The 13,895-nt window shown below is 37.2% G+C and overlaps 1 protein-coding gene across 4 annotated transcripts; it reads right to left on the bottom strand.

Moving 5' to 3' along the window:
* Positions 1–487: 487 nt before the first annotated feature.
* LOC143862027 (acyl-CoA-binding domain protein) lies at positions 488–12,820 on the bottom strand. 4 transcript variants are annotated; one of them, XM_077373017.1, is made up of 6 exons: positions 12,555–12,820; positions 7,856–7,964; positions 6,466–6,537; positions 6,292–6,383; positions 1,948–2,124; positions 488–858 (listed from the first exon to the last, which is right to left on the bottom strand). In XM_077373017.1, the coding sequence occupies exons 1-5, from the start codon at positions 12,677–12,679 to the stop codon at positions 2,043–2,045; spliced, it is 480 nt and encodes a 159-aa protein (XP_077229132.1). In that variant the 5' UTR covers positions 12,680–12,820; the 3' UTR covers positions 488–858; positions 1,948–2,042. The 4 variants fall into 4 exon arrangements, with proteins under 4 accessions (XP_077229132.1, XP_077229131.1, XP_077229133.1 ...); XM_077373016.1 differs by having other exon boundaries at positions 7,856–7,967; positions 12,555–12,813; XM_077373018.1 differs by having other exon boundaries at positions 1,948–2,110; positions 7,856–7,967; positions 12,555–12,810.
* Between the last annotated feature and the right edge of the window lie 1,075 nt (positions 12,821–13,895).

Genomic DNA, 13,895 nt, shown 5'->3' with positions numbered 1-13,895 from the left:
TTTCTCGTCTTTTACATTTAAAGAGCTGCAAAAGGGTTTTTGCGCGTGATAATTAAATGCTAAAAGACAAGATACATGAGCGCATGTATCAAAACATAGTTGTGCTGAAATCATTTCCCATGAATAAAAAGGGGTATTACATGAGGCACAAATCAAAATTAAAGGATGTTGGGTTACCCACGCGAAGATTGAAATCCAAAGCCAACGCCTGTAGATGAGGTTGCAATTGCAAAGTGTTATTGTTTTCTAGTCAGAGTCCTACTACAAAGCCTTTTGTTTGTTTAGTTGATTAGTTTTGTCGTTGGAACGGTTAATTAGTTCCCTTCTCGTAGTAGGAGTTAAGAGTCCTATTATTCTAGATTTTAGTTTGTAAGTTAGAACAGTCCAATCGACTTTTGTTTTTACTGTCTTAAAGTAAGTCTAGTTGAAACCTTTCTGGAAATTTCAGTTCTAAATGTAAAAGTCCTCTCTTATAATTAGAGGTGCATACAAGAAGGAATTATAAACTGATCTGAAAAATGTACTTTGTATATACAACAACAACGTATGCTTTCACATGTATGCATTTCCAAAATGTATCGACATAATTTTTGCATTACTGACTAACCACAGTTAATGAAACTGCAGCTAAGAACAAATTTTTTAGAAATGTTTACCATGGCTGAGAATTCTATGATGGAACGAGTAGCTGAGAGTTTGGGTAATATCCTTGTCACATAATTGAAAATTCAATTCCAAACAGCAACTCCACTACGAGAAATGTTCTCTTCTCAAACTACTTACCTGGGATGTAAGCCATATCGGTTTTGAGCAAACGAAAAATCTTCCTCGTCTGATTGATTTATCCCTCTCTAATGCCTTGTGATCATGAGAAAAATAAACAGAAAACCGACCCAAAATCAGACATGCAGGTTGCAACCTCAATGTTATTACATAGCAAAAGGTAGTATTTCAAGAATCTATGGCTAAGGAATTCAAAATTCTGATGCAATCAAATATGGGAATTAGGAATGACCAAATAGCTCAATGATCTACCACAAAATGAATTATATAGATACACGCACATCAAAAGAAATCTCTACACTCAACAACATTTTGATGTCTTGCACGATAAGCTGATGCAAGAATTGTCCTTCTCAGTTCTCAACTAAGAAAAGCACTTGAAAGACCACAATTACCCAAGAAAAGCTTGGCCATTAAGAGAAAATAACTAATTAAATAACTTGAATCAAACTCATATAAAAATAAGTCTGGAACTCCAGTTACTTTTTTTATTCCCAAAAATTCAATGTTCTTTCATATGGAGTCAGAAGTGGTCATAATATTTTAATGTTCTTGAGTATCAAGCAATAAAGTTTTCTATTAATGAACAATATGGAGTACCAATGTTATCAGGATAATATCCTAGGATACAGGTGTGTAAAGGGATTCAAAATGCTTTCGTCGCAAATGAATAAGGCTCTTTAAGAACTAGGATATGGTGGATACACTTGTCTTCTATTCCAATCTCAAAGTCTAAGTTATATAAATTATTAAAAAAATAAGAATTAACAAAAGAAAAACTAAGCAATATTGAATTCACCTAGTTAAACATGAGTAACAACATTATAATGATCTATGATCTAAATAAAAAGTCAACATGCCACTATGAAGTTAAAATTACAATATTTTTAATTTAGTATATTATAAACATTACGGTATCTAACTTTATCATAAGTGAAGTTTTATCTCAAGTTGTAAGGTTGACTTGGTTATCTAATGAATCACTTGTTCAAGTAGTGAGTGCCAAGTAAAATTGCTAAAGAAGCAACACAGTATGCTCAAAATCATTTGACATTAAATAAGAAACTAGTCCTGGAGGTTTCAAGAAAGGCAAAATGATCTGATTAGCAACATTCCGTGCAAGAATAAAATAATCCAGTTTGGATATCATGAACTGAGCCTTACCCAAGTCGTAATACTCAACTCAACTCAACAAAGCCTTTGTCCCAAGCGAATAAATTGGGACATGGATCAGGATTATCCCAAGCGAATACCTTGTCTTATTCGATTATCCTTATCTGAAAACTGAAAACTCTAAGATCTGCATTCCTCATCCAAAAATACATATCTGCAGAAAACTGGCTGTGTATTCAGTTAGTCATTTTCTTTGAAAATAAATTTAGAAACCTTTGTGAGAAAATGCTCCAGAAACATAATGCCTTTGAGTTGGGTGACTTTCCATGTGCCAAGCTAGGGGTCTAATCTAAGGCTCAGGCAAACCTCACTCGGATGACTGAAATGCCTGGCCACCATTTACTACAGGGTGGTAAGTGTTAGAAATAATACTAAAGTCCATACCGTGCAAACTCAATAGTCTTATGGTGTGTCACATCATTAATGGAAACCCTGTAATTGTGTAACTGGTGGGTTTTTATATACATGAGATCACGGTTGTGATATTCATTAAGAAAATACAATAGCAACACCAGTCCCACAGATTGTACGGGTTCTTCTATCTTCTCCTCTCTAATTCTCTCTTTTTCCTCACAAAAGATTGCTTCATTTTTTTACATGGTATAAGAGCAACTCATTCAAGGTTGACACAAGACATCTCCTACTCAAAGAGCAAGTGATCAAGAACACCTTTTATATGGTAACAGAGCAATTCAATCAAGGTTGAAGCAAGGGATCTAACTCCTCGAAGAGCAAGCAATAAAGGATACAAGAAAAGCATTCAACGTCTAATCTAATTTAACCTTTCTTCTTATTCTTCTTCGTCTATTTTGCCTTCTTCACTATCTGAGTGCTGAGAACTTACACACCATACTACTATTCAAAACCATGGCTTCAAATTTCGGTTTCGGAATGCGTTTCGGTCCTCACCGAAACCGAAATTTCGAAATTTCGACAGAAATCTGACGAAATAAATTAAAACAATATATTATGTTGTACGAAATTTATTTCGGGATAATATTAAAAAATGGACAAAATCCAGCTTTTGGGGGATTTTCCTTAAATTTCGGACCGAGACCGAAATTTCGAAAGTTTGACCAAAATTTTATACCATTTCAGTCGAAATTTTAAACCATGTTCAAAACCCTAATCTACATGTTTTTTTTTTGTTTTTTTTTTTTGAAATGGCCCCTAATCTCCATGTTCTACCAATAAAATATCCCAAACCCCACTTTTCTTCATTCAAAATCCCAAAACCCAACCTTCTACAATATTTGAAACACTACTCCTACCCACTCTTCCATACTTGAAATCCCAATATCCATTAGAAACCTTACTTTTCCCTTGTAACACTTTATCATCAAACAATATGCATGGATTATCATCCTCAAAACATAAGTCGGATGTACTTTCTGCCTTTATTGATTCCAAACCTTCATCACTGCACATTATAGCATTCATATCAAACATCTAAGAAGCGTATGAGGGTGGAGAATACACATACAACATTTTCGTGAGTTCTACCATTCCCATGGCATTAAGCAACAATTCTCTTGTCCTCACGCCCAAGCACAAAATGGAGTTGTAAAGTGGAAACATCACCACATCACTAAAGCTAGGCTCTCACTACTATTGTTTGCTAGTGCTCCCTTAGCATCTTTGGATGGAAGCCTTTCACAATGCTATTCATGCCATCAATATGTTGCCCTCCTCAGTCCATTTTTTGAAGCTGACAGGAAAAATTCCTGACCGCGCTTCTCTTCGGTCACAGACTCATAGGGTTGTTTGTGCTATGTACATGTCCCTGACATTAGTTGTGAGCTATTAGTCATGACAATGTCGGTAGCATGTAAATCATCTAGAAGAGGTCATTATTTGACTTGGTTTTCTTTTCTTTCTTTTTTTAATCAGAAGGCTACAAAAGGAGTTGTTTGTAAACCCATAAATGCAAGTCCAGACATTCTCTCCATAGTTGTAATCAGAGACTTTGGAGGAGTTCGTCGACACGACTGACGAAATCTCTGCAAATTCTAGCGGATGGTGGGATCAGAGGCTTGGGAACCGATGGGAAAAGGTGGAGAGAGGATATCTGGGACGTCAAGGAAATTATTCTCAGAGATCATGATGGGGAGATTTTTGGGAGGAAATGGCTACAGAGAGATTCACAACAATGTTGATGGTGACGAGGATGTGGTAGAGGCAGGGGAAGTTGTTGGAGAAGAGGTGTGAGGGGTTAGCATTGAGATTGCATTGGTCACTGTGAAACAACCAGTTACTCCAAAAGCTTATGCAGCTGGAGAAGACGTTATTTAATCTTTTAAATTTTAACACTACGCCTCATGTGCGGCGTTTGGCCTACACGTGGCACATGTGGCCCCATTTTTGGGTTAGCCATTGCATGTGGATTTTTTTAATATCAAGGCGGTTTGAACTCACAACCTTTGCTCTGATACCATGTTGAAGGAGAAGAGAAGAGAAGAGAGTGAAGAGAAAGAGTGAGTTGGAGTATTCTTCCCCTCACTTATGCATTTATATAAAGAGAGAAGATAAAATGACCACTATGCCCTTAGGCAACATACAGACACATAATACATATCTAATAGTTACCAATGTTGCCCGGATGTCTTGTATCCTGGCATTATACAGGACCTCGACAGACTAATGTGCGCGACACACACACAGTTCGAGTTGTGTGGTCAGCTCGCTGGGGTGCAGGGGCAGCACGCCCCTGTCAAGGCTTTCGGGATAGCGCCCTAGAAGGAAAATTTGTTTTTCGGTTATCAGCTAAAGGGTATTTTGGTAATTTTCCTGATGTAGTGGCATCAATATATAATCCACATGTTAGGGTTAGGGGTAGCTAGGCTTTCTTTGTGTTTTCTTGGCCAAGAAGAAGAGAAGTTGGTAACCTAGACTGATATACTGAAAAACACTTCTCCCGTGGACATGGGCATACTGCCGAACCACGTAACGTAAATCTTGTGTTTCTTGCGTTATTGTGTTTCTTTGCATCGTTTCTTGTCATTTTTGCTGCACATCGTGTTTGATCCTTGTTAAGAAGGAATTTCTCAGTTTTCTACAGTCCGTGAGGAGTGAGGGCGGGTGAGGCAGCAGCAAATGAGGATACTCTAGCCGAAAGCCATGTGTTTTGGCTCCAGAGTACATCAATCAGGCTTCATTTTGATGTGTGATGAATCGTCAATGTTTTGTCAGTGACTAGAAACTGATGGATTGGCCCAACAAGGACCTATTGCAGGATGGGTATTGCGCTCTAAATAGGGCGGGGCTAATACCAAAACAAGGCTTAGTTTCAACTTCCTTGTAAATTAATGCATATCTCATACCTATTGAGATAGTAAATACTTGCATGTTGAAGAGCTTTAAGAAATGAGTTGTATGACTTAGGTTGTCATTTAATATGGGAAGGCCAGCCACTGGTTTTACTTTTCATGCCATCATTTTTTTTTCCGAAAACCTTACTACAAAGTACAAACACTTTTCGGACATCATTAAAGCTCATGAGAAGAAATACCTAGCAAAAATATTTATTTAAGATGAGTTGGTACAATGGCGAGGAACCACGCCACTGAATTTTTCTTGAGTTGAGGTATTTAGAAACTACAAAAAACATTGGAATGAGAAATAAAGAAAACAAGAATAATGAAGACACTTTCAACATCCCAAAATCTCTAAACAACAAGAAGCTCCCATGTCTTTACACAAAGAAAGGAACGCTATAACAGAAAAGGCACACATCACTTAAGGAGCTCCTAGTGATACAAATTAGAGATGTACGCAATGGAGCAGGCGGAGGTGTAAGAGAACACTTGGTAATACAAATTAGAGATGTAGGCGATAAAGCAGGCAAAAGTGTAAGACTGGGGGAGGACGGTGTCGACGGAGAAGTTGGAGTGGCGGATGGCAGTGATGATCATGGTTTTAAATTTCGACCGAAATCCAAAATTTCGGTCAACACCAAAACCGAAATGCACCGAAACCGAAATTCCCGAAATTTACCAAATTTCGGCCAAAATTTACCAAATTTCGGCCAAAATTTACCAAATTTCGGCCAAAATTACCGAAATTTCGGTTTCGCCCAAGGCCGAAATTTGTACCGAAACTAAAATTTGAAACCATGGTGATGATGCAGGTGATGAAGACTAATAAGACCATGCCTTCTCTCAAACTCTTTACCATGCTGATTAGAAAGACATCTCTCAAATTCTTCACCAAGCTACTGTTCATGAAGCAGATAGTGGAGAATGTCAACAAAATTGACGTAAATGGATATCCGATCAAACTAAACTACTAAACCTATCCATTTTTAGCTCATGCAACACGCACGAAATATTGGCTTACCGAATTTGGGTCTCTCTTGTGCTGCAATTCAACTTCTCGTTTTCGAGTTCTTTTGTCATAGACTCCACTCGCTCAAGAAGGATAAGATTTTCCTAATAATATAAGCAAAACTTCAGAAACAGATTAAATTAATGGAAAACGAGATTAAGAGAGATTGCGATATTAAGATATCACCTTCTCCAGCATGGCCAATCTCCCACTGATACTTGCAGCTTCCTCTGTTTTCTGCTCAAGAGCCTCTTTCACCTGTCAAGGAGAAACACATCTATCAACCCATAGGAGACAACAAATCGAAGAGATAATCCAACAAGGCATCGTTAATGTGCACTATCACAAGACAACAAAGAACCCAAAGAAGGCCACAATCATACTCTGCAACTGTTCAACAGAATTGAGATCAGGAAGTTGCAGGTGATTTCTCTTGATGGGAACGATCATCTAGACGTGATGTTCATGGATAACGAACTGACTTGCAACAGTAAATGGAAACCCCTTGTTTCTTACCATAAGTAGAGAAACTATCATCTTCAACATCATTCTAGTTTTTTCCCATTCTCTAGTTCTGTTTTGACTTTTGAGCCATTTGGAGAGCATTAAAATGGTACTTGTGGTAGAAATAGAATACTGAGTAATATGTAGGTGTCTATATAATATTAACATGAAGTAATGATTTATGTTTGCAAAAAAAAAAAAGTCAATAAATGGTACCCACTCATAAAAATGCCTAAAAGATGAAGCAAATGTTTTTTCTAGAATGTTTCCTAGTTTTTGCCATTTCTCAAATTTTTTCTATTTTTATTCATTTTCCGAGAATTTAAATTGAAAAATTAGAAAACGTGGGCATAAGCCACACGAGAGGGATGTATGCTTCACATTGTACTTTCACCTTTAATAGCATTGTTAGACAACACTGGTTCTATCTAATGGGCTAACAACTACTAGTCTTCAACTTAAAAATGAAAAAATGGTTCAATATGAAATTTCATTTCAAAAGAAAAAAATGGTTCAATATGAACTTAGTCACCTCCATTAACAAAAATTGTAAATTATTTGGAAAAATGTGTCTCACTTAAAAGTAAATTAAAAAAAAGTTGAAGTATAGAAAAATAAGCCATGAAAAGTGGTATGCAATGATTTGTAAAAACACCTTATTTCTACAGTACAATTTCCTAAATAGAAGTCCCTCACTGAGAACTGCTAAGATGTTGCCGTGATGGGGCCCACGTGTGGTATACTTGTACTTTGTTATTTCTAGAAATTACATATAAAACCATAAGGGATTCATGGGTTAACTTTTACACCTATGAATTCCCCCATTTTCTTCCTCTTCTTCTCTACTGTTCTTTTTCCCTTTCTTCTCCACTGGCCTTTCCTTCCTACTCCTTGCATCTTTACTTCAACTTTCCTTCTTTTATCATAACAAGAACAATCACAGAGCCAAGATAAAAAAAAAAGAAAAAAGAAAAAAGAAAAAAGGAAAGGCCCAATGCCCAACACATTCACACATGCATAATTTATAACGACATCTCAGTCTTTCAAGTTATAACTAGTGGAATGATTATACCTCCATGAGCTCCTTCAACCGGTAAGCACCCCTCTCCACCTCTTCGTCATATTTTAGTCTCCAGTCAGCAGCTTCTTCCATTGCTTCTCTATTCGCAAGATCGAACTGTCTTCTGAGCGTCAGAGTGACAAGAAAATGAGTATGCAAATTCAGCAAACTATTTAACACCACAAATATTACAAAATATTCCCATAGTCATTATCTACAGCAATCAGTCTTGAGAATAAAGGGTAGCCTAATTTCAAATGAAACCAACCAATATTATTCGAATAAATCTATTCAAAAAAACTTGCAAGCCGAATTGGGTTATGAAGAAACTTATATCATTCTAACGTTAAGCAGTCATTGTTGTATACTGGTGAGTATTCCTTTTTTTTTTGAAATGGCAATATATATTGAAGAAGGGAACCAAGAAGGTCACCAGAAATAGAAATACAAAAGGGAAAAACAGCAAAGGACAGCAAAAAATACAATGGAAAACAGAGCCAAAACTTCTCACGGGGGAAGGAAATCAAACCACTCCAACCCCTCTTTGTGTACTCCAGATCGAGCGAGAGAATCCGCCTCACCATTTGCTTCACGACGAACATGCTTAAAAATTATGGACACCCCTGAAATGAGATCAGAAATTTCCTCAAAGTAACTAAGGAATCTCCACGGGGGAACCGCTTTCCCCGATAACCAACTAATAACATTTGAAGAGTCCCCTTCCACAATCACCCTGTCATAAGCTTCACCACTCAGGTGCTTTATTCCCTGATATGCCGCCCGAACTTCAGCTTCAGATGAGTCACTCCTTCCAATGGGCCCGGATTACCCAAGCAGGACCCATCAAAATTTAATTTACTGAAACCTTCAGGAGGAGCTTCACAGGCAGGTGAGTATTCCTGCCTGTCATTCAGGTGCCGGGTTTGATCCCTGACAATGGTGTTTATTCCCTTTTTTCCCCTCTATTAATACAGTTGGGTTTTTCAAAAAAATATCAGAACATGGACCATAAGAGAAACTTAGGAAATGCTTTCAAAGAGGAACAAGGAAAACAAGCCCCTCATCCACCAAAGGCAGCAAGAAAGCAGGATAGAAGTCATAGCAAAAAAGTTAAATATGCATTTTGGCTAGGTAAAAAGAATCAGGAAGCAGTGTAAGGAAAAACTATTGTTCTTATGAGTGCAAATGGATACGGGGAACGTGAGAAATCACAACACATAATTTTGAGAAATGATTTTCATTTATAGAAAAGTGTTTTCTCTTTCTCATTAAAGGAAACAATTCTAGAAATGAAGTGTCAATGATCCTCAAGTATTTCATTTGTTAAATTGGTTTAACCTGCCCAACAAACAGATGATGGTGACTATGCTCCTAAGTTTGACGAGAGTTGCTTTAAAAGGCAAGAAAGAGGATCGTTATCCCCTTTTTCCCAAATTAAAAGGAAATGGTAATTTTTTAGTGTTTTCCATTTCTCTTAAAAAATGGATCATTCCTATTCCCATCCAGATCACAACTTCTCATATTGAAGTTTATTTTTGCAGATCTAATAATGCGTTCTTATTTTTGAATGGCAACTAATAATGCATTCTTAGACACAGGAAAATCACAAGAAGTGCATATGGAAAGGGAAAATCAGATCAACAGAATGTATTTTGGCCTGCCCTGAATCAAGACCGAGGAAACCAAATACTATTAAGTCCATTATATAATACATTTGTATAGAGCCTTTGGGACACATTGCATTCATTCCAATAGTGATATTGACACTAAATTACAGTGTCATGAGAAATTCATGAACTCACATTCGAGATGACACTGAAATCTAGATAACTCAATGTGGATCTGTCTCATGATAGGCTCATGAAGGACCTTATATTGATTTCTAGTTGACCACTCCTAAATTCAAGGGGGAAAAATCCGTAGATGAAAACCATGCAAACCGACTTCATCTGGATCAACCTTTCCTCTAGAAATTTAGTGTAACAGAAGCTGGATGAAAGAATGGAAATGCATCTGCAAAGGGTAGTAAAGCCAATTTGCTTTGTTTAAAATAAGTGTAGAACTCTAGATCTAGTGATCTATGCATGGTTTTAAATTTCCCTTAAAACCGACACGAAACGACCGAAATGCATAAACCAAAATCGTAAGTGTAATAATGATATACTATATCACAATGTAGTATATAATTCTATTTATATAAATTACAAGTGAAATGTGGTGAATGAATTATGTATAAATATTTACATGAATTACATGTGATGATATTTGGTATGTGCTAAGTTATTTGCAACATTGCATGTCAATAGGTGTTCTATATTTTGTTTTTTTAGCGATAGGTATTCGATATTTTTAAACCATTATGGATGGTTGTCTTGCTTATGTGATGGTTTATAAGTGTGTAATGGATGATTGTCTTGCTTATGTGATGGTTTATAAGTGTGTAACGGATGATTGTCTTGCTTATGTGATGGTTTATAAGTGTGTCTTTGTGCTTATTCTAGCATTTCCTGAACTTCCATCTTTAATTTGATTTCGGCATCGAACTAAAGAGGGGGTCGACTGATCACTAAATTGATCTGATTCAATTTTTTCTATCATTTGCATATGTGTCCGTGATTTTATAGGATTTCCACTTAAATTTTCAACCTAAATCCAAACGTTTCCCTTTCCGTGGTGACCAAAACCGAAACCAAAACCGAAATTTAAAACCTTGGATCCATGTGCATGGTTATTAGCAATTATCATAGTTGTCAAAGTGGGAAGCAAGTGTAAGAAGTGATGCGGGAAGCAAAAGAAAGAAGTAAGAGGTTTAGAAAAGAGAAAAAGCCGAAAGCAAAACCTCTAAAAAATTAAAGAGAACATGTGGGAAGAGTAATTGAAAGTCAACATGAAGTACGTATAAGCATCACTGGAAGCGAACAAGAAATGTAAAGAAACGGTAGGGCTATAGTATTTTTGGGCTAATGTGAATAAAGATTACAAGTAATAAAGAAGATTTCACAACTGAATTAGAATTAGAAGTTTTAGAGATTTATAATTCCACATGTTTTATTCATGTAGATTAATGTTAAGTTTTGGAAAAAAAAAAAAAAACTCATGCAAGTTTCATTTGAAGCTGAAGATGAGTTTTTAAGTGTTAAATACACTCCTTTTCAAATCCGTTCCTTCAGCATTATCAGAAGGAGAAAATACTATTTAAAGAAAAAAATCACTTGAATAGGAAGCGTACTCGTAATTACGAAAATATGCATAGGTGTGGGCAACACTGTTCCCCTAAATTTGGGAACTGAGAATAACTTAGCTTCCAAAGTGAGCTTCTCATCCAACTAGGAAGTTTCCGGTAACTACTGAAATTATATATATATGAGAAAAGGGTTGCTGCGCTCGAGCGCAGATAGGCTTATCTGCACTCGAGCACAGAAACAAGGGGTTGGGGCAATTGGGGGCGTGATCCTAACCATTCATTTGGAAGGCCCCATCATGGAGGGGGGCCTACCAAAAATCAGCTCCATTGGATCACCAATGGGTGTCCATTTGTGGGGCCAAAAATGGACAGATACTGTTTGTCCACAAATCTGTCCATTTTTTGCCCCACAAAATGGACACCCTAAGGTGATCCAATGGAGCTGATTTTTGGTGGACACCCTACCCATGAAAGGGCCCATCAAATGAATGCTTTGGATCCCACCCAAAATGTGGCCCCACCCTGTTTCTGTGCTTGAGCGCAAATAAGCTTATCTGCGCTCCCCCCTCTCTCTCTCTCTCTCTCTCTCTCTCTCTATATATATATATATATATATATATATATATATATATATATATATATATATAGCGTGTGCGTGTGGTGGATCATCATTTTATTCAAGAAAAAATCAGCATAAAAGGAAAGGTTCAGTGAAAAGAGTTATATCACACAAAATATTAAAAATCAGCAACAATAATGGGAAGGATTGGAGTTGCAACTTGGATTATGCTCTTCAATCAAGAAAAAAATATGAAGGATCAAGAAACAGGACGAGAGCCTATTTTTTATTGCCTTTGACATTGAAACATCTGGTGTGGATGAACAATGCACACTGATATTGGTTGATAAATAAAGAACGCTGCAATACCCATTTCGTTGCATTCCTTCTGGTAATAATTGAATAGCATAGTTTCTACAAAAAAAAAAAAAAAAAGGAAACAATTCTTCCTAGCATTTTATTTTGCTGATGGTGAAAAAAGAATATCGAGACAAGGAGCTACTTTTTTCTTGCTTTTGGCATTGAAACATCTGGTGTAGAAGAAAATCACACATTTATTTTCTTTCATCATCGAAAAAGGATTAGGGTTTTCTTGTCCAAAGTCCAAACTCTGCTCTTCAACAATCATTGAATGAAAGGAATGCAACCAAAAGACTTGTGGGCAGCCTTCTTTCTTTATCAACTAATACTAAAACCATACAAAAAGCATGGAAAGAGCTACAAGTTCTTGACAAAATTGTATTCTTCCATTACCAAAATAAAAATATAACAACAAATATCACAGTTTCCTGAGTGAGCTATGATGTTCCATGATCAGGGTTTTTACTGTTTTAGTCTAAGCTACGCTCTTAAACTAATACCACAAAAACCCATTAAAAATCTATTTTAACAAAAACGCTTAGATGAATAGAAAGGACAATTTAAAGAAAGAAAAGGAAAATAAAAGATGAAAAGGTAGAAAGAAAGACCTGATCATTTCATTGTCTTCTTTTGAGAAGGTTGAATCGATAGCCCAGAGTCTTAAATAAATGGCCATTCCCAACAACATAATCAAAATCAACCCAATGAAGAAAGGGCTTCTCACCAAACCCATCGAATTTCTCTTCCAGAACCAAAGATTGGGGAATCGGAGAAAAATATCTGATGGGAATTTCAATTGGGTTGTTCGAAACTATCAGTACCTGTTCGTTTTCTTAGAGGCAAAGAAGCTACCCCATTTGATGGATGAAATGGCCAAAATACCCCCTAACATGTAGAAAGAATGAAATGTGAGTAGCAACTAAACAAAGACCCGAAAGCGACTTTTAATAGTGACCCGTCTCCAAAAACTCTCATGGCCCCTCTTGTGTGGGTTCATCCTAAGTACGGGTGCAACTTGGGTCGGGCTCAACCCGAACCCGACGGGTTCAACCCGATTTTGGCTCGGGTTGGGATGGCATTTTCTCGAGTTCGGTCGGGTTAGGGTTGGGAAAAGCCAACCCGATTTATTTTCGGGTTGGGTTAGGGTTGAGGCCTTGGCAACCTAACCCGACCTCCCTCCTCTATTTTTTTCATGATTTTCTTAGGATTATGTTTTTTCCTTGTATTTTTTTGTTTGGCCCTAGATGAATTTGAAACCAACCCGACTCAACCCGAACCCAGCCCAACCCAATTCGGAGGCGAGTTGGGTTAGGGTTGACAATCCTCAACCCGAGGCCCGGATTGGGTCGGTTAGGGTTGAGGAAATGCTATCTCCGGTTGGGTTAGGGTTGGCCTCAACCCGACCCAAGTTGCACCCCTAATCCTAGGGAAACGATTTTTTGGGCACAACCTATTTGCATTTTGGCCCATCAAATGGACGGTTTGGATCATCCAATGGTGTAGGCTGTACAATATTTTTTTGAAGATACTAAGCTATACGGGCTGACTTCACATAAAATCTCCCATTTTATAGGCCATGCTTTGAGATATCTTATGTGACAAAAAAAAAACCATAATAATTATGCATTTCAACATTCATTAATGGGAATTGCTAGCGTCCATTGCAAAAGGCTTTTTGCGGCTGGTCTGTCGCAATTCAGACCAGCCACTTGTCTCCATTCACGAGGTGGCTGGTCTGAATTGCGACAGACCAGCGAAAAGCCTTTTGCGATGGAGCAAATCAAATCCCTTCAATAATATATGTAATTTTAGCAGTTGAATGTGAACAGTTGGGTATACATAGTTTTTGACATCCATGTAAAAAAAACAAGAAAAAGTGATATACGCGCCTCATTTTCTACTTGGTACCCCCGCCCCCGCACCTCTAGTGTATTTATGACTACACTTTT

This window comes from Tasmannia lanceolata, unplaced genomic scaffold (genome assembly GCF_043159265.1).
Source record: "Tasmannia lanceolata isolate RefF3 unplaced genomic scaffold, GAP_Taslan_0.1 ptg000037l, whole genome shotgun sequence".
Taxonomy (NCBI): domain Eukaryota; kingdom Viridiplantae; phylum Streptophyta; class Magnoliopsida; order Canellales; family Winteraceae; genus Tasmannia; species Tasmannia lanceolata.
Note: the sequence above shows the minus strand (reverse complement) of the source record. Positions and strands in the feature narration are given on the sequence as shown.

Bases quoted from the DNA above. Each gene is read 5' to 3' on its own strand.
- LOC143862027 (XM_077373016.1), bottom strand. From the start codon at position 12,679: ATGGGTTTGGTGAGAAGCCCTTTCTTCATTGGGTTGATTTTGATTATG. The intron at 6,384-6,465 runs GTGATATCTTAA...TTATATTATTAG, and splicing joins GATTGGCCATGCTGGAGAAG to GAAAATCTTATCCTTCTTGA. The intron at 2,125-6,291 runs GTAAGCCAATAT...CTGAATACACAG, and splicing joins ACAAGAGAGACCCAAATTCG to CCAGTTTTCTGCAGATATGT.